At 35.9% G+C, this 18065-nt stretch overlaps 3 protein-coding genes across 8 annotated transcripts; 2 read left to right on the top strand and 1 right to left on the bottom strand.

The window, feature by feature from the left end:
• The first annotated feature begins 77 nt into the window (after window positions 1–77).
• Window positions 78–7973, top strand: LOC111480278 (small glutamine-rich tetratricopeptide repeat-containing protein 2). 3 transcript variants are annotated; one of them, XM_023125230.1, is made up of 11 exons: window positions 102–353; window positions 664–923; window positions 1557–1590; window positions 4335–4471; window positions 4690–4756; window positions 5055–5147; window positions 5702–5875; window positions 6061–6107; window positions 6263–6313; window positions 6990–7370; window positions 7794–7973. In XM_023125230.1, exons 1-10 carry the CDS (start codon window positions 281–283, stop codon window positions 7359–7361), a joined length of 1308 nt encoding a protein of 435 aa, XP_022980998.1. In that variant the 5' UTR covers window positions 102–280; the 3' UTR covers window positions 7362–7370; window positions 7794–7973. The 3 variants fall into 3 exon arrangements, with proteins under 3 accessions (XP_022980997.1, XP_022980998.1, XP_022980999.1); XM_023125229.1 differs by lacking the exon at window positions 7794–7973 and having other exon boundaries at window positions 78–353; window positions 6990–7721; XM_023125231.1 differs by lacking the exon at window positions 7794–7973 and having other exon boundaries at window positions 104–353; window positions 5048–5147; window positions 5712–5875; window positions 6990–7721.
• Window positions 7974–9338: 1365 nt separating this feature from the next.
• On the top strand, window positions 9339–15278 carry LOC111480247 (long chain acyl-CoA synthetase 9, chloroplastic). Of its 4 annotated transcripts, XM_023125182.1 has the most exons (13): window positions 9339–9736; window positions 10139–10614; window positions 10795–10875; window positions 11220–11486; window positions 11937–12068; window positions 12197–12370; window positions 12479–12708; window positions 13201–13318; window positions 13747–13878; window positions 13964–14098; window positions 14170–14376; window positions 14879–15090; window positions 15188–15278. In XM_023125182.1, exons 2-12 carry the CDS (start codon window positions 10168–10170, stop codon window positions 15041–15043), a joined length of 2088 nt encoding a protein of 695 aa, XP_022980950.1. In that variant the 5' UTR covers window positions 9339–9736; window positions 10139–10167; the 3' UTR covers window positions 15044–15090; window positions 15188–15278. The 4 variants fall into 4 exon arrangements, with proteins under 4 accessions (XP_022980950.1, XP_022980947.1, XP_022980948.1 ...); XM_023125179.1 differs by having other exon boundaries at window positions 14879–15278; XM_023125180.1 differs by lacking the exon at window positions 9339–9736 and adding an exon at window positions 9784–9994 and having other exon boundaries at window positions 14879–15278.
• Window positions 15279–15698: 420 nt separating this feature from the next.
• Window positions 15699–18059, bottom strand: LOC111480321 (uncharacterized protein At4g08330, chloroplastic). The gene is made up of 2 exons (XM_023125293.1): window positions 17688–18059; window positions 15699–16338 (listed from the first exon to the last, which is right to left on the bottom strand). Exons 1-2 carry the CDS (start codon window positions 17798–17800, stop codon window positions 15945–15947), a joined length of 507 nt encoding a protein of 168 aa, XP_022981061.1. The 5' UTR covers window positions 17801–18059; the 3' UTR covers window positions 15699–15944.
• Between the last annotated feature and the right edge of the window lie 6 nt (window positions 18060–18065).

Genomic DNA, 18065 nt, shown 5'->3' with positions numbered 1-18065 from the left:
TTTTTTTTTTTTTTTTTTTTTTTTTTTTTAATGGTATATTTCGGTTCTATTGCCGCGTGGAATTGGAAATTACCGCCGCAGCTTTTTTAATCTCCAGGACCAGCAGAAGGTTGCCACTACTGAGCTTCTCAACTCCCTCAAGATTCTGCAACTCCGACCATTCCAAGTCCCATCGCCGGCTTTTGCCTCAGAGCTCCATTCTACTAAGTTTTCAGGCGGAGCCGAGCTCTCGTTAACTGTGTTCAGACGGTTCGCGCCTTCTTATCATGTGCGCTTGCCCATGGCTAACATGAGGACCGACTCTCCCGTCGCTTGTCGCATCGTTCGTGCCTTTCTTGACTTTCTGAACTCTGGTCTCTGCTTTTCTCCCTTTTCACGATCGTTTATGTTCCTGTAATGTTGTAGTTGAGCAGTTTTCGGCGCTCTTCAGTAGGTTTTTCTTCTGCTAATGATTAGCGCGATTGCGGAGTAGGTTTTTTATGATAGATTTTCGATGCTGAATTATTGGAATGTTTCGTGTCGAATTTGTGTACATTAGGCAATTTTAGTGGAGTGAAGCGATGTGTTGTATTAAGTGATGTTCGTTACTATTTTGATGTTTGTTTTAGGGTTTCCATTAATCAATTCGAATTCGTTATCTTATGATATTTGTTTTGTGCGCAGTGGAGCCAGGTCCAGGTGTTGATGTTGAGGGCATTGAGGTAGCAAAACAATGTTTAGAACAAGTGTTTAAAGTTCAGTCTCCTGCTGCCGAAGAGTTAGCGGAGTTCAATTCGCTAGTAGACATTTTTAGTTCACCGGGATCTTTTCAGCGTTCTGGAACTAATTCATCTGTTGATAATGGAACCGTTCCGATGGAACATTGCAGTTCTCTCAATGTGAATGATTCTGGCGCCAATTTGTCAAAGTCATCAAGACCTCAGGTCAGCTTTCCTTGCGGTTTTCTGTTCATGAAAATTTCAGCAATATGAAGTCATTAATTCTCTGTGCTAATTTCCAAGTCTTCATATACGCTTTAACTTCCATGCCATTTGTGTCGATAAAAATAATTGTGAAGTTTATCATCGTTAGGTCAGCATTGAAATATGTCACATTGGTATTTCAATCTGTAAACATGGTCAAATGTGTAGCCAGAAGGAGATTATCTGCAGTGTGTTTTTCATTTCAACATTTTGAACCAAAAGTAGAACTGAAACTTACATCCCCGGAATTTCAAAATACTGTTCATTAAGGCCTGATTGTTTCCCAATCAAGATGTAGCCAGTTGGTAGTTGCATACCCCGATTGATCTTATGAAGTAATTTTCATTTTCTTTTTTCTTTTTCTTGGAAAAGGTTCTCTGTTTAGTCTACTTTTAGAAAATAAGAAATGATGTTGCTAAGTAATGTTGTTCGGCACTTCAAAGCATCCAAATTATATAACTTTATGTACACTCATAAATGTTTTTATTAGTGTTCGTGTTTGTTTGAAAATGTTTTGAATTCAATCAATTATAACTTATCTGATTGTCTTATTTGATTGTTGAGTTTTGATTTTCTCTCTCTCAATTAATCCAAGGGGATGATTGTTCAAGAGAATCTCATCCCTTGGGTAGGTTTTCTCCTCTTTTCTTTTTCTTTTCCTTGTATACCTTTGTCTTTGATATATATATACACATATTATATGTAATTTTAGCTGTATTCATAGAAAATAGAAACTACACATCAGCATCCCACTCTTATTACCTCTTGTTCTTTAAGATTCCCTCTTAGGTTTCAAGGTTTGTAGAAAAGTTGTGAACCTTAGCTGAAGTACATTAAAGAAGTAGAAGGATCATGCTTGGTGAATTTGGAATTTTGAAGCATTGTATCTCAGTCTAGATTTATATGCATCATTTGTGTTTGGTATGTGGAAAAAAAAGGGAATTTGACTTAGATCTAGAACTGGCTTTGCAATTACACATGGAAAGTAGGTCTTTTTCATGGTCTAATTACTAAATTTTTATGCTCAATGTGAAAATTGGAGCACTGCAAAATGTAGTAATTGTAGCTGTTGGAGATTTCGTCTGAAAATTTTGTTTCACCTCTCTATTTAGCTAATTGTAACGCAGGGAACAATAGTGGTAGAAAAGATGGTGACAAAATTGCACTTAGAAGTACAAGTTGTCACTTGTTTGGTCACCATCTATAAGATTAACTGCAATGACCACTGGACCAGGTTCAAACTAAATCAAAACTGCAAGTTTACATGAAAAGCAAAAAAAAAAAAAAAAAAACTATGCTCAAGTTGCTAACTTGCGACTAATTGGTGGCGATTGCAATGATATATGACAATTTTTCTTGGAATTGTTGAAGGAAAGAAACAAGCGTTTTTTAAAAAAAAAAAAAAAAAAAAAAAAAAAAGAAAAAACAAGAAACAAAAGCTTCTTCAAAGATAATTTTTAATTTGGAGTTGCTAAAATCTTTTGTCGTCTTCGGATTTCCATCATAATTTCCCATTCCATTTATTTACACTTTTTTTTGTTTATCCTATATTTTATTACCTCCTTATTTGATATAAAGGTTTGCTTTCTTTGAGCTTTGGAGGAGCTAAGGCATCATTTGATAATAATCTTGTTTTAAGTTTTTTGTTTTAAAAAATTAGATTTATTTCCTCTCAATTTTTTTAGTTTTTTTCTTTTACCATTTCACAAATATATTTGAATTATTAACCAAATTTAAAAAACGATAACTGGTTTTTAAAGGCTACTTATCTTTTTGTCTTTAAATTTTGACTTCTTTTTTGTGACGCCTCATGCCCAAGATTCATATCAGGATTTGGAATCCAGATTTGGCACTTGATGGCCTCGACATTTTCCTACATCCCTTATGATATGACCATATCACATACTTGTCTTGAATTACTTTTAAAAGTGGAGACTATCCCCACAAACTAACATAGATTTTTTCAGCATCTTTTATCTTTACTCAAATGTTTTTTAGGAAAATTTCTAAGATGTAACTCAACATAGAATAGTTCCAAGCTAAGTGCGCTTGAATTTGGAGTTTCTATGATTAAGCAATTGAAAAGGAAGGTGCACTTTGTTGGTATAGGTAGTGACTTTCAATTCTTTTAAGCCTTTTTTAACCATCATATTCTTAGGATCACTTTCATTCGGACGTAATCTCGGTTCATTAATGTACTCCGGTTCATTAATGTACTCCTTTACTCGTGTGTCACATGCCCACTAGCTTTCATATTAGTTCGTTTATGAACTATATCCTATTGGAAGTGGCCTCACTCTGATACCGTATATAACACCTCATGTCTAAGATTTAGATCAGAGTTTGGAATCCAGATTTTACACTTGATGGTCCTAGTATTTCTATGTAGCCCCCATAAGATAATTCTAAGAGGGAAGACTGCCCCCACATATAATTGCTCCAAGTTAAGCATGCTTAGTTTTGAAAGTTTCTATGATTGAGTTCACGAAAAAAAAGATGTGCCTTGTTGGTATAGGTAGTGATTTTCAATTCTTTTAATTATTTCTTATCTATCATATCCTTAGAATCACTCTCATTTGGATTTGGTCTCGATTTATTCATGTACCCTTCATTTACTCAGGTGTGTCACACTTTTAAAAAGTAGATAACAACTCAAAGAAATGCATGAATGGAAATAGCATTTATAATTTAAATTTTCAAAAGCATAAAATAAAAAACAAAATAGCTGTGAAAGGAGGCCTAAATAATTGTGATTTTGTTGCAGGAAGAGGAAGTTGTTTTATTTCCTCTTATCATAATGATGATTTTCTTTGTAATAGGGCCCATGAATTGTTAGTGATTAACCTTTGTTTTTCTCTCACGTAATTTTACTATGAGATTCATGGGTCAAGCTCTTGTATCAATTTAATTTTTATTTAAAATTCCAAAGAAAGCATTATCCTTTGTTTCATGGAGACAGTATTGCAAGAGCTGCTAGTAGGAGGAAGAATTATTTTTAAATGTTCACTTTCAGAACTTTGTTGGATTAATTGGGTTGAAAGAATCGAGTCTCCTTGAAGAAAAGGAGGGTTGGCTTGACACCCTGTATTCTAGAGGATTGGTCTTTCTAAAGTTTTTTTTTCTTCGATTGTCAGTCCTTTCTTTTTCTTCTTTGAAAGAGGGATTCCTTTTCCTTTTCTAATAGGAATTTTGAAAAGGGATTTTTGATGCTCTTCTTTTTGTATGTTCCTCTTTTTTTTTTAAAAGGATATTATAAAAATATTTTTCTGTAAAAGAATTGTATAGGATTGTATATGTTGAATCAATTAAATTGGTGGTTTGGATTCTTTTTTTTTTTTTTCATTTTTTCTGCGTTGGTCAACATTTTTGCAGGAGTATTGCAAGATGAACTTTTTGGGCAATTTGTTCTTGCACTTGAAAAACTTCGATATTTTAGGACCTCAGCAGATGGGAGGGATGATCCTGACCAACTCGAGCGAGCAACTCGTTTGTTTCATGATGCTCTTGGAGTATGATTTTTTTGTTCTTTTGTTGCTTCAGATGAATTTTTATCTCTGTGTGTACCTTATCTCAGCATCTGTTGTTAGATATTCTTAATGCAGTTAGTAACTTATCTGCTACTGGCTCATTGCCTCGTAGAACGGTCTCTTACTTTTGAAGAGTACCCTTCCCTTTCTCTTCCCTTGCTTCCTTGGATAATCCTTTACCAAATTTCTCATTGCTTCAGGAAATGGAAAGATCTGGATGCGCCGAAATTAATCACAAAAACCTGGCTGAGTCCTTGAAGTCCCTTGGTATCAGAACTCCTAAGAAATAATTTTTAGCCTGTTCTATTTTATCGTATGGTTTCCTGTCCTTCCGCACATTCTTTAATATGGTAAAGGTTATAATTGGTTACCTTCACACAAATGTATCGTTTAGATACTTCGCTTTTTATTATTTAGACGTACTCTTCATGCTTACATTTATCCTTTATTTGATAAAATAAGACATTATTTTTGCAGTCTAATTGATATTCCAATCTCTCTTTTTATAGGCCCAGCTCACTGAAAGGTTCTAATATGGAAAAATATGTTCTGTTTTAGGTAACAGGGCTATGCAGTCAAAACTATTCTCCGACGCAATTGAGTTGTATAGTTGTGCAATCGCACTATGTGAAAATAATGCCATTTACTACTGTAACAGGTAGAATGCTGTAATATCATAAAGAGCATTAATACGAATTGCAATAAAGTATCTAATCGTGCTAGTTAAGGAATTTCTTTTCCTTCTATATGTATGAGATAAGAACTGATTCACTCATACATTCACTTTTCTGAGTTATGCAGATTAGTTTACCACCCTTGTAAACTGAATGCTGTGAAAAAAAAAAAAAAAAAATGCTATCCCATTAGTCATACGAGAAACTTAACATTTGTCAAATTTTCGTAAACATGATTGAGATTCCTGGACATACTTAGGCTTCTCTTACCGCTTATACTTTCAATACTCCATATTATCCAAATATTTTGACATTAAATATTGTCGAATCACAAATACACAGACAAAAATATTGTATGGACGTAAAAATGTATCTGCTCACAACCATTATCTTTATAGTTTCACTTTGTCCTGGTTTACTTGGCTTTTTTTGTCAATTTTAATTTCATTGAAATGTATGGAAGACAGATTCATTGTTGTTATTTTACTCATCCAATTTTGCTTTGATGAATTTTTTTTTTCAATGTCAAAAAAATTAGAACTCCTCAGGGCAGCTGCTTACACTCAAATCCAAAAATACTCTGAAGCAACAAGAGACTCTTTGAAATCCATTGAAATTGACCCAAATTATAGCAAGGCATATAGTCGTCTGGGCTTGGCTTTATATGACCAGGGGAGCTATCGTGATGCTATTGATAAAGGATTTATGAAAGGTTGGTGAGACTTCGAACATTAGAACCCTTGCAGTGCTTTAGGCTAATTAAACTTATGTTCAATTATGAAAGTTTTTGTAGAGAACTATATGTATTTGGAACTGATTAGGTCTTCTTTTTTGCACATACCATGTTTTTTATTACCCATATCGAATGCATTTTAAAATGTCAGCTTTATTGTGCAGCCTTGCAGTTGGATCCAAACAATGAAGCTGTCAGGGAAAATATTCGAGTTAATAGACTGACTTTTATTCTTTCATATTTTTCAATACTGAAAGCTCGGTTTCTTTAAATTAAACAATGCATTGACTTTCACCACCACAACTGGTTTTTCTTTTACTGTAACACTATTATTATTTGAAAATGTTTTATTTCAACTCATCATAGGTAGCTGAACAGAAGTTAAAGGAAGCACAGCGACAAACTCACCATGAGCAGGTACAACGTGCTTTATTTTCTCATGAAACAAACGATCCCTTCACAAAGGATTGTTGGTTCTCAAACTTGTAATAGAAGTTAGTAAGTTCAAGGAAGCCATTGATTGCTCCTCCTATGAGTCGTGGTACAAATATTTGGATTTTGAAGTGCGAATAGGCCACTTCCTTCGGATGGTATAATTTAAGCATTGTAACCACCTAATATAATTGACGGCTCTAGAATGAAAATGATCTCGATCTCTTCCAAATTCAAGATAAAAAAAAAATGTTGCCATGTTTTTGTCTATGTCAACTCCTATTCATTGTGTTGCTCTCTCCTCAGAATCCTACTACTTTACTAGTTCTCACTTAATAATCAACACTATCTAGTGGTCATGGGTCAGAATTCTTAAAGCCCAGAGTAAGTTGTTTTTCCGTAATGATCAAGTATGTAATATCTTTCTGTGGCCATATAAGACTGCTGGAAAATTTACTTCATTAATGTGATGTGAATGAAATGGCTTCAGGAGCCAAAAGTGCCATTGTTCAGCCACTTGAACTTAGTAGAAATGTTGCAAATGCGATCCAATTTGAATATGTAATGAGCAGTAGCCTGCTAATTTTTGCTATGGTTTTGTTTGCTCATCCTTCTGCTAACTCCACTACAATTTATCTTCCATGGATTTAATTCTATGCAGGGTTCATCCAGTCGAAGTCAAGAATCCCAATACCAGCAGTCTAGTGGAGCGTCAAGGAATGACAGCCCTTCACCTCCCTTCCCTTCTATGCCCTTTAATGGCACTTTACCTTCCGAAATCTCAAACATATTCATGAACATGGCTGCTAACCATGGGCAACATACCGGAGTCGGGGGAGAAGAGAACAGAAGCGGAAATGGATCAGCAGATGATCCAAGAACAAATATGGATGCAAATTTCAGTTTCAGCGTTGGAGATGGAATGCCACAGGATCTCAATGGTGCTTTGAGATCTATGATGCAGATGTTCACCGGTGCAGCCCCCGGTGGAAACCCTCAGGATAACATCAATAGAAGACCCCCACAAGGCTGAAACCTTCAGGTCGGTATGTTGTTGCGCCGGGTCCCCTCTATTTGACTTTTTTCTTTTTTATTCAGTTGACTTCGATTTCCTTTATATCTTATAGGCATGAATCTTTGAATTAAAAAACTAGGGGGCCTTGAACAGATTCACCCTTCAAATAAATATGCTAGTTCTCGTCTTTTTTAAAGAAAAAAAAGCTAGTGAATGGTTGTTCTCAGGTACGGTCAATGGCCGAAAAATGAACAATTTATTCCGTTTTCTGTTATTTTTGTCATTTTCGATCTTAGAAGTGAATTCGATCTTTTTGTCCAAGTCAATTCCTTAACTCGGCCTCTGTCTCAATTATTCTTTTTATATGCAAGTCTGACCTAATCGATATGGGCTAGATCGATGCAAGCCGAGTATGATATAACATTTTCATTTTATTATTTCAAAGCACAGATGTTTAGCCAAATTCGAGGGTCAATTGCCATGTGTTCTGCTTATGATCGAAACACTAGCCGAGGCAAAGGGACCATTGTCAAGGTGACCTTTCAAATCTAATCTGATTACATGATTATCTTTTATTTAAGCTTAGGGATTAAGGAACTCTAGAAGGCTCGTACATGAAAATTAAATGAAAATTATACCCAAAGTTTTAGGACTAAAAAAGAATGAAGTTCTAACAGCCTAAGTGTTTTCTTGGATCAGTAATGCCGGTGCATTATTAAATCCAAATCAATCAGCCTTTTAAATAGGTACTGTGTCTATTTCAAAAGTAAATAAATGAATACATACTTGTTTGTTCTCTTCTATTGTTGAAACATGCAGTAACTTAAAACAAAGGCAATAATGCAAGTTAATTTGTGTAGTTTATATAGGAATACATCTAAAGTATGTCTTAATTCTTAATTGATATGGTTGAAATAGTTGACATCCGTTGCAGTATGGTCAAATGAAGCTATAGTGTAGTAATCTTTATTTCGAGCCCAATTTTGCTCACATGTTCTATTTTGGCATTGTCTTCCTCTTCTCTAATTTCTTCAAAGAAAAAACTGCTTATACCACTTACCCTGGACCAAATTATTATTCCAAATAGATAGAGTTCATCTCATTGACACTAGTATGGTGCTTGCTACAAAAAGAAGGTCTATGTTGAGGATTATTAGGAGTGAGTCCCACGTTGGTTAATTTAGTGGAAGATCATGGGTTTATAAGTGAGAAATACTATCTCCGCTGGTATGAGGTTTTTTTGAGAAACCCAAACAAAGTCATGAGAGTTTATGCTCAAAGTGGACAATATCATACCATTGTGAAGAGTCGTGATTCCTAACGGTCAAAATACTCTAATGCTTATGTTATAAAAGCATAATAATCTTTAAATTAGAATGCGGTCTAAGTTATGAGTTGACCTAAGGTTTCCTAAAGAAAGAAAATTCGTTCTATCTATCTTAATTTAATTTTTATGGTCCAAAATCACTCGAGAATAACGAATAAGTCACAATAAAACAAATGATGTATTAATTTGATTTGATTTTTAAACCAACCATTCCAACGCAACTTCTACTTTTTTTTTTAGATTATCGATGAAAATTAATATGCCCATGGAATCATAATTAAACACTTTCACATCATGTGGATTCGAAATTAATAACCCAAATCTCAAACTTTATATTATTTTGTAAATCCTTATAATTAATTATTTAATATATATATATATACTATATTCAAACTTTTTCTGATAAATTTGTTTTTTTAAATATAAAATACTAGTTTTTAACGGTTGGATTGCTGACATTGTTTTTAATCCTTGCTACAATAATATAATATTTTAATTCTTATATTTAAAAAAAAAAGATTAATTCTTACGCTATTGACAAAAACTCTTCCAGAATAATATTAAATTAAAAAAAGAAAAAAGAAAAAAAAAAGGCGGAAAAAGTCGGATAACTGCCATGAACGGCCAGGATTGAAATCAGAAATCTGGAATGTATCCCACTTCACAGTCCGTATCCCATTTTCCTACGGTCAGAGTCGCCCAGTTCCATACCCCAACGTCGATCCGTATGGTAAAGCCCTTAGTCTCAGCCTGCTTTCTCCATCATTCCTTCATTCATTGCTGCGCTCTGGAAAATCATAGAAAAGTCGCTTAAGCTGCAGCTGATTCGCTTTCGTAGGCTGAAAGTTCAATCTCTTTCTGCATTGGCGCCTCCGCCTGATTCCGTTTCCACTCCTAAATTGTTCCGCTTCCTTCCTCCAAACTCGGATGTTACTGTTTCGAGCTGCTTTTTACGACGCATCTGTTTCTCGGTCTTGATCTTTCGTGTTGGTCAATGTTGTACCTCTGAATTTGTCTCTTGTTTCTCTGTTGTTGGTTGTATCGACGGCGAGAGAAGAAGCTGAAGGTATGAATGCTTGATTCGTTTGCTTTTGGAAAGATTTGTTGTCGATTGTTGCGGTACGAACTGTGTTGTTTTGGTGTTTTACTTTATTGCTGTGCTTTGATTTTCCTTGCGTTTATGTGAGGGAATTTTGTTTTTGGCTTTTGTCGTCGCTTGTGTTTTTACTCTTGTGAGACGTGCCTGCTGGTGCTTGGATGGAATCTGGGAAAGTGTATTCGTCGAAGCTTTCTTAAAAGGAGAACTTTCAGACTTTCAGACTATGTCGGTTTAGTCATTTTGTTTATTTTCATTGTTATTAATCAGCAGCGACAGATCGAGTCTTCATATAGGTTCATTCGTTGTTTGCGATTAACTGATACTCTCTAAAAGATATTGCTGAATTTAGCTTATTTTTTCATCTTTTAGTTACACTCGGTGCCTGAAGTCTGTAAGAAATGAGCGCATATATCGTTGGTGTTCTGGTACCCATTGTAGCTACATTTTTCTTCCGGAATTCAAAAAAATCAAAGAAAAGAGGCTTGCCTGTCGATGCTGGTGGGGATCCTGGGTTTGCTGTTCGGAATAGTAAGTGCACCGAGCCTGTGGAAACAGCATGGGAAGGAATCTTCACTCTTGCAGAACTCTTTGAGTACTCTTGCAAGCAGCACCAAGACAGACGTTTACTCGGAACCCGGAAATTGATTTCAAAAGAAACTGAAATAACTGCCGATGGAAGATCCTTTGAGAAGTTTCATTTGGGTGATTACGAGTGGCTAACTTATGGTCAAACATTTGAAGCTGTGTGCAGCTTTGCTTCTGGTCTAGTGCAAATTGGGCATAATAAAGGAGAACGTGCAGCAATCTTTGCTGACACAAGAGAAGAATGGTTTATTGCCTTGCAGGTGTTTCTCTTTCGTGTCTTGTTTGTTGTATCTTGCATGGAATAAGTTCTGATATTTTATTCTACATTAATTTATAAATATTTACTAAGAGTTTGTGAGGTTAATTTTCTAGCAACATTTAGCTTCTTTTTTTCTTTTATTGCAGTTATATAATATGTCTTGTGTGTTTTCTTGTTCCAGGGATGCTTTAGGCGCAATATCACTGTCGTAACTATCTATGCATCTTTAGGGGAAGAGGCATTATGTCACTCGTTGAATGAGGTTCTCTCGATCCTCTCTCCCTCTCTCTCTCTCTCTCTCTCTCTCTCTCTCTCTCTCTCTTTTGCAAGCATTCACAGATGTTTTGCGCAAATGTTAAATGAAGCTACATTTTTTATTCTCCACATTCATTGTACAACCATTATTAATTTTTTCTTAAACTGGATCAGGAAACCAGCCTTGTGCTTATGAAAAATATGTTTTTGCTCTCAAATTCTGCCCTCTATCTCTCCATATTCAATCTGTTTTGTTGGTTATCCCCCTGCAAATTCCTGAAATTAAAATATCTTAACCCTTTTGATTATTTATACATGATGTGTGATCGTATTAGTCGTTTTCATCTCCAGACAGAAGTCACGACTGTGATATGTGGCCAGAAAGAGTTGAATAAACTGTTAGGTATCAGTGGACAGCTTAAGACAGTGAGAAATGTGGTATGTATGGATGAGATTCCTCAAAGCGTTATAAATTCTGAGCAGAACGGAGACTGGAAAATTACCTCATTTGCTAAAGTTCAAATGCTTGGCCAAGAAACTAACATGGGAGCTGAGTTACCCATCTCAGCTGATATTGCAGTTATAATGTATACAAGCGGAAGCACTGGATTGCCCAAGGTGGGAAACATCTATGTTTGTACGTAGGCACTTATGTACACACACATATATATACATTTGCACACACATACATACGTACCACATACTCGAGTTTCATTTCTTTTTACCCTTCTGCTTAATTTATTTTTTAAGCTTTATGACTGCATTTAAAGTTCTTAATATTATGTTATTGTATCATATTTCCTACGCTTCTGCAATGAGTATTCTCTCTCTACTTGGGAAACTTGAGAGCTCTGTATATCTTGGAATGTTATCTTTGTTAAGATACACAATGATTCTCCTTAACTTACTGATACCTTGAGGTTCTGTAGAGCTTGATTTCTTTTCCACTGCGTCCCTTTGTTATTTTCTGCCACTTGTTTGTAGTGGACATTGTTCTGCAACTTGTTTGTAGTTGACATTGTTCTGCAACTTCTGCTAATAATTTATTGATAATGGCCGTGTGTACAGGGTGTGATGATGACACATGCAAATGTATTGGCTACAGTTTCTGCTGTCATGACTATAGTTCCTGGTCTCGGGAAGAAGGATACATATCTCGCATACTTACCCATGGCTCATATCCTTGAGTTAGCAGCAGAGGTTTGTATTCTTCGAATTTCATATGTTCGGTAGCTTTATGTTACTCTTTTACTGTTTAGTAGAATTCAAATTATTTTTCACTTTTGCTGTTTTATGACTAAATCTTATATGTTATTTTCGTTTCCTAGAATGTAATGGCTGGTGTTGGATGTGCTATTGGTTATGGGTCTCCTTTGACACTTACCGATACATCTAACAAGATTAAGCGTGGGACAAAGGGCGATGCAACTGCTCTTGTGCCAACAGTGATGACGGCTGTCCCAGCAATTTTAGATCGTGTTCGAGAAGGGGTTCTTAAAAAGGTTTGTCAATGTTGCATGCACATTTTTGTTCATATGTCATTTATCTGAACACTCATGCTTTGCGATCCGTTGATTTGGTGGTTATAATGATGAGTCTTCTGATTTCAGGTGAACGGGACAGGTGGATTAGCAAAGAAATTGTTTGATTTGGCATATTCTCGTAGGTTATCTGCCATGAATGGTAGTTGGTTCGGGGCTTGGGGTCTGGAAAAGCTTTTATGGAACTTTCTTGTGTTTAGAAAGGTTCAGGCAATTCTTGGAGGTCGCCTTCGTTTTCTGTTGTCTGGAGGGGCGCCCCTTTCTGGTGATACCCAAAGATTCATCAACATTTGTCTCAAGTATGTATGTCATGCAAATCTGATGAATACCATAGGCTTTTACTGTTAGAGTTCACTTGTCTTACAGACAATTGTCCAAGAACAAATGAAACTTTACTGCTGGATTTCTAAATTTCAGATGCCTATGGACTATTTGATATCAAATCTGGATACAAATTACACAAGAGATACCGAATAATGTGCTTGTCTTGATGCATATAGGGTTTTAAACCGTTTTGATGAGGTTTTAGCCTAGTGTATATTTTTCACTGGCATTTTATTTTGTTGATTCCATTATATATGCGGCATAAACCATCCATGACTATTGATAATAAATAAATGCTAATGAATGCTACACTTGACGGATATAATTTAGCGGTGGACAAAGATACTACAGTCCTACAACCAATAATAGATATTAAAACTACGTTCACGGTCCATCATTTTACCATACATGCATGTGTGCTTGCAGTTATCATCTTGCATATGTATCTCATGGTATCCTATTTTCAGTGCTCCAATAGGGCAGGGTTATGGTCTTACTGAGACTTGTGCTGGTGGAACATTCTCTGAGTTTGATGACTTGACCGTTGGTCGAGTAGGAGCTCCACTTCCTTGCTCGTTTGTTAAGGTATCTATGCATTATCAGTATACAAGTGCTCCAGATTACTTATAAGTATGCTGTGCATCTATAATATTAACATCCGAGATTTGAAAAAAAAAAAAAGAAAAAAAAAAGGTCCGTCATTTTCAACAGAAATTGCACAAAACCAAGAATGCCCAAGGAAAAAAGTTTACTGCTGTATTTTTCATCAAATACACTGGCCTGATTGTATTACGTCCAGAACTGGAGACTTAGAAAAAGTGATCAAACAATATACCAAACCTTGAAATAGAGCTTGCTGGCATTGAGTTTACTGAGTAAAGCAAGGGCCACTGCTCTTAGTCTTTGCGCCTAATTTTCTCTATCCATGACATTTCTGTTGGATGCTTTTTAGTGTGATCATCGCATTTGTTCTCCGGTGGTCAACCTTAAGGAATTTTGTTTTACTTTCTCAGTTGATTGATTGGCCAGAAGGTGGTTACTTAAGTAGTGATTTGCCAAGGCCACGGGGAGAAATTGTAATTGGTGGTCCAAATGTAACACTTGGATATTTCAAAAATGAAGAAAAGACTAGCGAATCATACAAGGTAAAGTCTCCTTGTTGCTGGTGTTGATACCTGCAGCATGCTTTCCACAAATTTGCTATTGATGCAATCTATATTTGTTGCAAAGGTCGATGAGAGGGGAATGCGGTGGTTCTACACTGGTGACATAGGGCAATTTCATGCTGATGGTTGCCTTGAAATTATTGACCGTAAGAAGGATATAGTCAAACTTCAACATGGAGAATATGTTTCCTTGGGAAAGGTATGACATGCAAATTACATCTTTTTACTTTTTATATCAATTTCTTTGTTTCCTAAGTAATGTTTCCACAGGTTGAAGCCGCACTCAGCGTTAGCCCGTATGTTGACAACATAATGCTGCACGCGGATCCCTTCCATAGCTTCTGTGTGGCTCTTGTTGTAGCCTCTCAGCATGCTGTAGAAGAATGGGCTTCTAAGCAAGGAATCAATACAAGTGATTTCGCTGAACTCTGTACTAAAGAAGAAGTAGTGAAGGAAGTGCAAGCATCACTCATAAAGGTATCTGTATTCTGACTTGGATTTCATGTTTGCATCTAATCTCATCTCTAGGCCCCTTGTGCTTACCACAAGAGCCCTTGGTTGTTCATCTATTTTAACTCCTCCCTAGGATGTACACATCCCTGCCCCCATTTAACTTTCCATCCTTGCAAAATATCGTCTAATTTTGTAGGGATCGGGTCAGAAATTTCTTGTGGAAAATTATTCTTCGTTTACTATTATTTTATTAATCGTGATTAAATAAAATAATTTTTTTTTTGGAAATTTCCTATTTGAATGGTTATTCTCAAGGGAAATTCCCATTTAAAGAGAAAACTTCTTGAAACAAATATTCCATGGAAGTTTACATTTCGGGTTTCTTTTTATGTATATTCCCCATGAAGAAAAGAATGCAAGGCAATTTAATATTAGTATAAATAGCAAAGTTTGTTTGGTATTCGTTGATGAAACTAAAAGAAAGGGACATGGTGTAAATTGTTCATGTTTTTATACTTGTTACCAGGAAGCAAAGAAGGCACGATTAGAGAAGTTTGAGATCCCTGCAAAGATCAAATTGCTATCTAACCCATGGACTCCAGAATCTGGGCTAGTTACTGCAGCTCTCAAGCTTAAAAGAGAAATAATTAGGAAGGAATTCTCAGAAGACCTCAAAAAATTATATGCCTGATGAAGTTGTGCACAACTTGGACATGGAGAAACTATCCTTGGAATTAGGTTGGTTGTCCAGGATTCATTCTCTCCATTTATTATTCACTACGTTTCCCTAGGTTGTCTTGTGATTCTGGTTTGCTTTTATTAAACATTTTTCTAGATCGTCTTCAACTATATTCACGAATACTGGAATTTGACCGACTCTTAATAAGAAATGAGAAAGGCATCATCAGTTTTGTTTCTGTAGTGTTGTATTTGATGTGATTTATGTGATTAAATATGTATGAATCTTGTTTGATGATATGTAAAAGATCTTATTCATTTAGTCCAGTTTCATTTCACAATCAAATCGAAACTCAACTTGTATCTGTTCTGAACTTCTAATTAATTTGTCCTTCAAAAGTGTGTCATCTTTCAAGATTGAGTCTAGCTTTTAAAAAGCCTTTTAGATTTTTAATTTTATGTTTATTAGTTCCTTAAGATTTTCAATTTTGTATCAAATAAGTTAATGATTTCTTTTTTCCGTGCCTACTAAATACAATTAAGAAGGTGAGGTCTTATATCTAATGGAGTCAGTCTTATATAAGTTTTGAATATGAAATTTCAAAGTTCAAATAACTATTATAGACACGTTTTAAAACTTAGAAATCAAATAAATACAAACTAGAGAATTTGAAGACTAAATTTGTTACTTCGATAAAGCCACATTAAACAATGCTTTGTTGCAAAACGAAAAACAAACCAAAAACATCAGTAGCTTCGAAACAACTCCCTCGTATAAATCATCCTTTAGTTGGCAGGAACAATAGCTGTGAATCCTTTCCATTACACTTGCTTCCATTTCAGACCCAATTCTTATTCACAAGTAAATAGCACACTCGGAGGAGGACCCATTCAGTAAAGCCTTGTCCCGTTGTTTAAATAACTGAAGGGTCAAATTCGTGTGAAGATGAGGGTTGTAAGGCACGGATTTTAACTTCATATTTCGTACACCTATTGACTTCACTGGGCAAAGATGAATCTGATCCATCTGAAACAAGTGGGGTGGAGAAAGTGTGGCTTGTGTTAGCATTTCCAATATGGTTTCCACACTTTCGACATAGTAGCTTGATTCTTCGACGAAATAGGCCCCACGAGTGCTTCGAGAAATGAGGCACACACTGAAGTTCATCAACCTGAGTAAATCTGCTATCGTCGACATTTAGAAACGATATGATCCCTCGCTTTATCGACTTACCATACTTAGAGCCGATGGTCGATGTATTGCGGTTAGAAGAGCTCAAGTTCAGTTCATATCCACAAGCACCACAGCTGCATGAAGTAAACCATAGTCATTATAAGTCAGGAAATGCAAATAATACACAGAGAGGTAGCTTAGTTGGTAAGAATCCTGGGATAGCCATGGGATTGGTATTAGGATTCCCACTTTAGTTTAGCTTCCAAATATGATTGGCCAGTGGCAATTTAGGCGCCAACTAAGAAAAATAAGGATTTGGAGGATTCCCAATTAGATTTATCAACTTTATCTTCCCTAGAAACAGGCCTTGTTTATTATAAGGTGTCATGAAATGAGAGGATCATGACTAATTCATTTGTTGTCTGGATCAGTCTAGGGCGTTTTTAAGAAGTTATAAGAAGGATTCTAGGCACATTATCTCAATGAAAGTATATAACCCTTTTCTTTGGTTCGTCTTCTTGGGACATCCTCTGAGTCGGGATCACAAATCGCATATACGTCTTCAAAAGTCCTCCCCACTAGAAAGAGCAACCGAAAGTAGATTTTTAGGTTTGATATTGTCAAGATTGTATTAACCCCTAATCTAAAAAAAAAAAAAGAAAATCATATTAGTTAAATTCTTTCGTAAAAGCACCATTGGGTAGTTGTTCCTCTTGTTCTCTTTGTGGAACGTGGGAATTGGGTTTAGGTTCGATACTATCGAGATTGTATTAACCCCTAATCTACATAAAGGTCATACTAGTCAAACTCTTTCATAAAAGCACGCTTAGCTACCAGAGAAAGTAGAAGGAAGAATTTAAACATGAAAAAGAAGGAACTGCAATATACAATCCAAACCAACCACATGGCAGAGTGATATTATTACGGATGGAAGTTTACAGGTAGGTCAAGCCTCAAGCTCAATCAATAACCCCACATCACATCTCAATATTAAACTGTGTTCCTTTATAATTGGTTTAAATAAATTCATCAAATTCGAAGAACACTAGCCTTCTCCATCATGCTTATAACTACAGGAATTTCCAAAACAGGTCAGGCCAATCAGTGCGCTGCTTCTGCACTGTTACAGCTATTGATACTCTTCTCCAATTCCAATTTAAACGTAGAAACCCCATATATAACTTCACTGTTTCCTTAAATCTTTCGAATTCCCCTCGACTACTATCCTATGGAACCTAATTCAATAAATTTTACACCCAAATCAGTCGGATCATATCGTATCAAAGAGCTATCACAACTTCCGAAATACCAATCAGTTCGAAATCGATTAAATTAAGGTAAAAACCAAGAAATCGGGGAATTTCACTCACCCCTCCGATCAGAACAAAAAAAAAGTAATTCAGAGACCAGTAGAGAAGAAACAGATATTTGTAAAACTAAATAACTATACAGTAAGCGATATAAGCCAGAGATTAAATTGAACCTGTAATAAACATCTCGGCGAGACGAAGAAGAGTAGAGAGAGGTCGACGAAAAGGACTGTACGTGGTGAGTTCCGTCGGTGTAATCGCCTCCGAAATCCGGCGACTGCGTCATTCCTCCGGTTCAGAATACGACACTGACTCCGACGCCGGCTGCAACGGTCGACGGAGATTTCGAGGTGGTAAACGACGAATCGCGGTTACAAAAAACAATAATGAACAAGTTCGGAGTTAATCTTAGCGAACTCGAAACAATAACAGAAGATATGACCTAAGAGAAAAATCGCAGTTTCTAAGAGACGAAGTGTGGTGAATTGGAAGAACAACCGCTGCTTGAAGAACAGAAATTGAAGAAATATATGGAAACAAAAATAATAATA

The sequence above is a fragment of the Cucurbita maxima genome, unplaced genomic scaffold, assembly GCF_002738345.1.
Source record: "Cucurbita maxima cultivar Rimu unplaced genomic scaffold, Cmax_1.0 Cma_Scf00006, whole genome shotgun sequence".
Taxonomy (NCBI): Eukaryota; Viridiplantae; Streptophyta; class Magnoliopsida; order Cucurbitales; family Cucurbitaceae; genus Cucurbita; species Cucurbita maxima.
The sequence above is the reverse complement of the archived record's forward strand: the minus strand, read 5'-3'. Positions and strand labels throughout refer to the sequence as shown.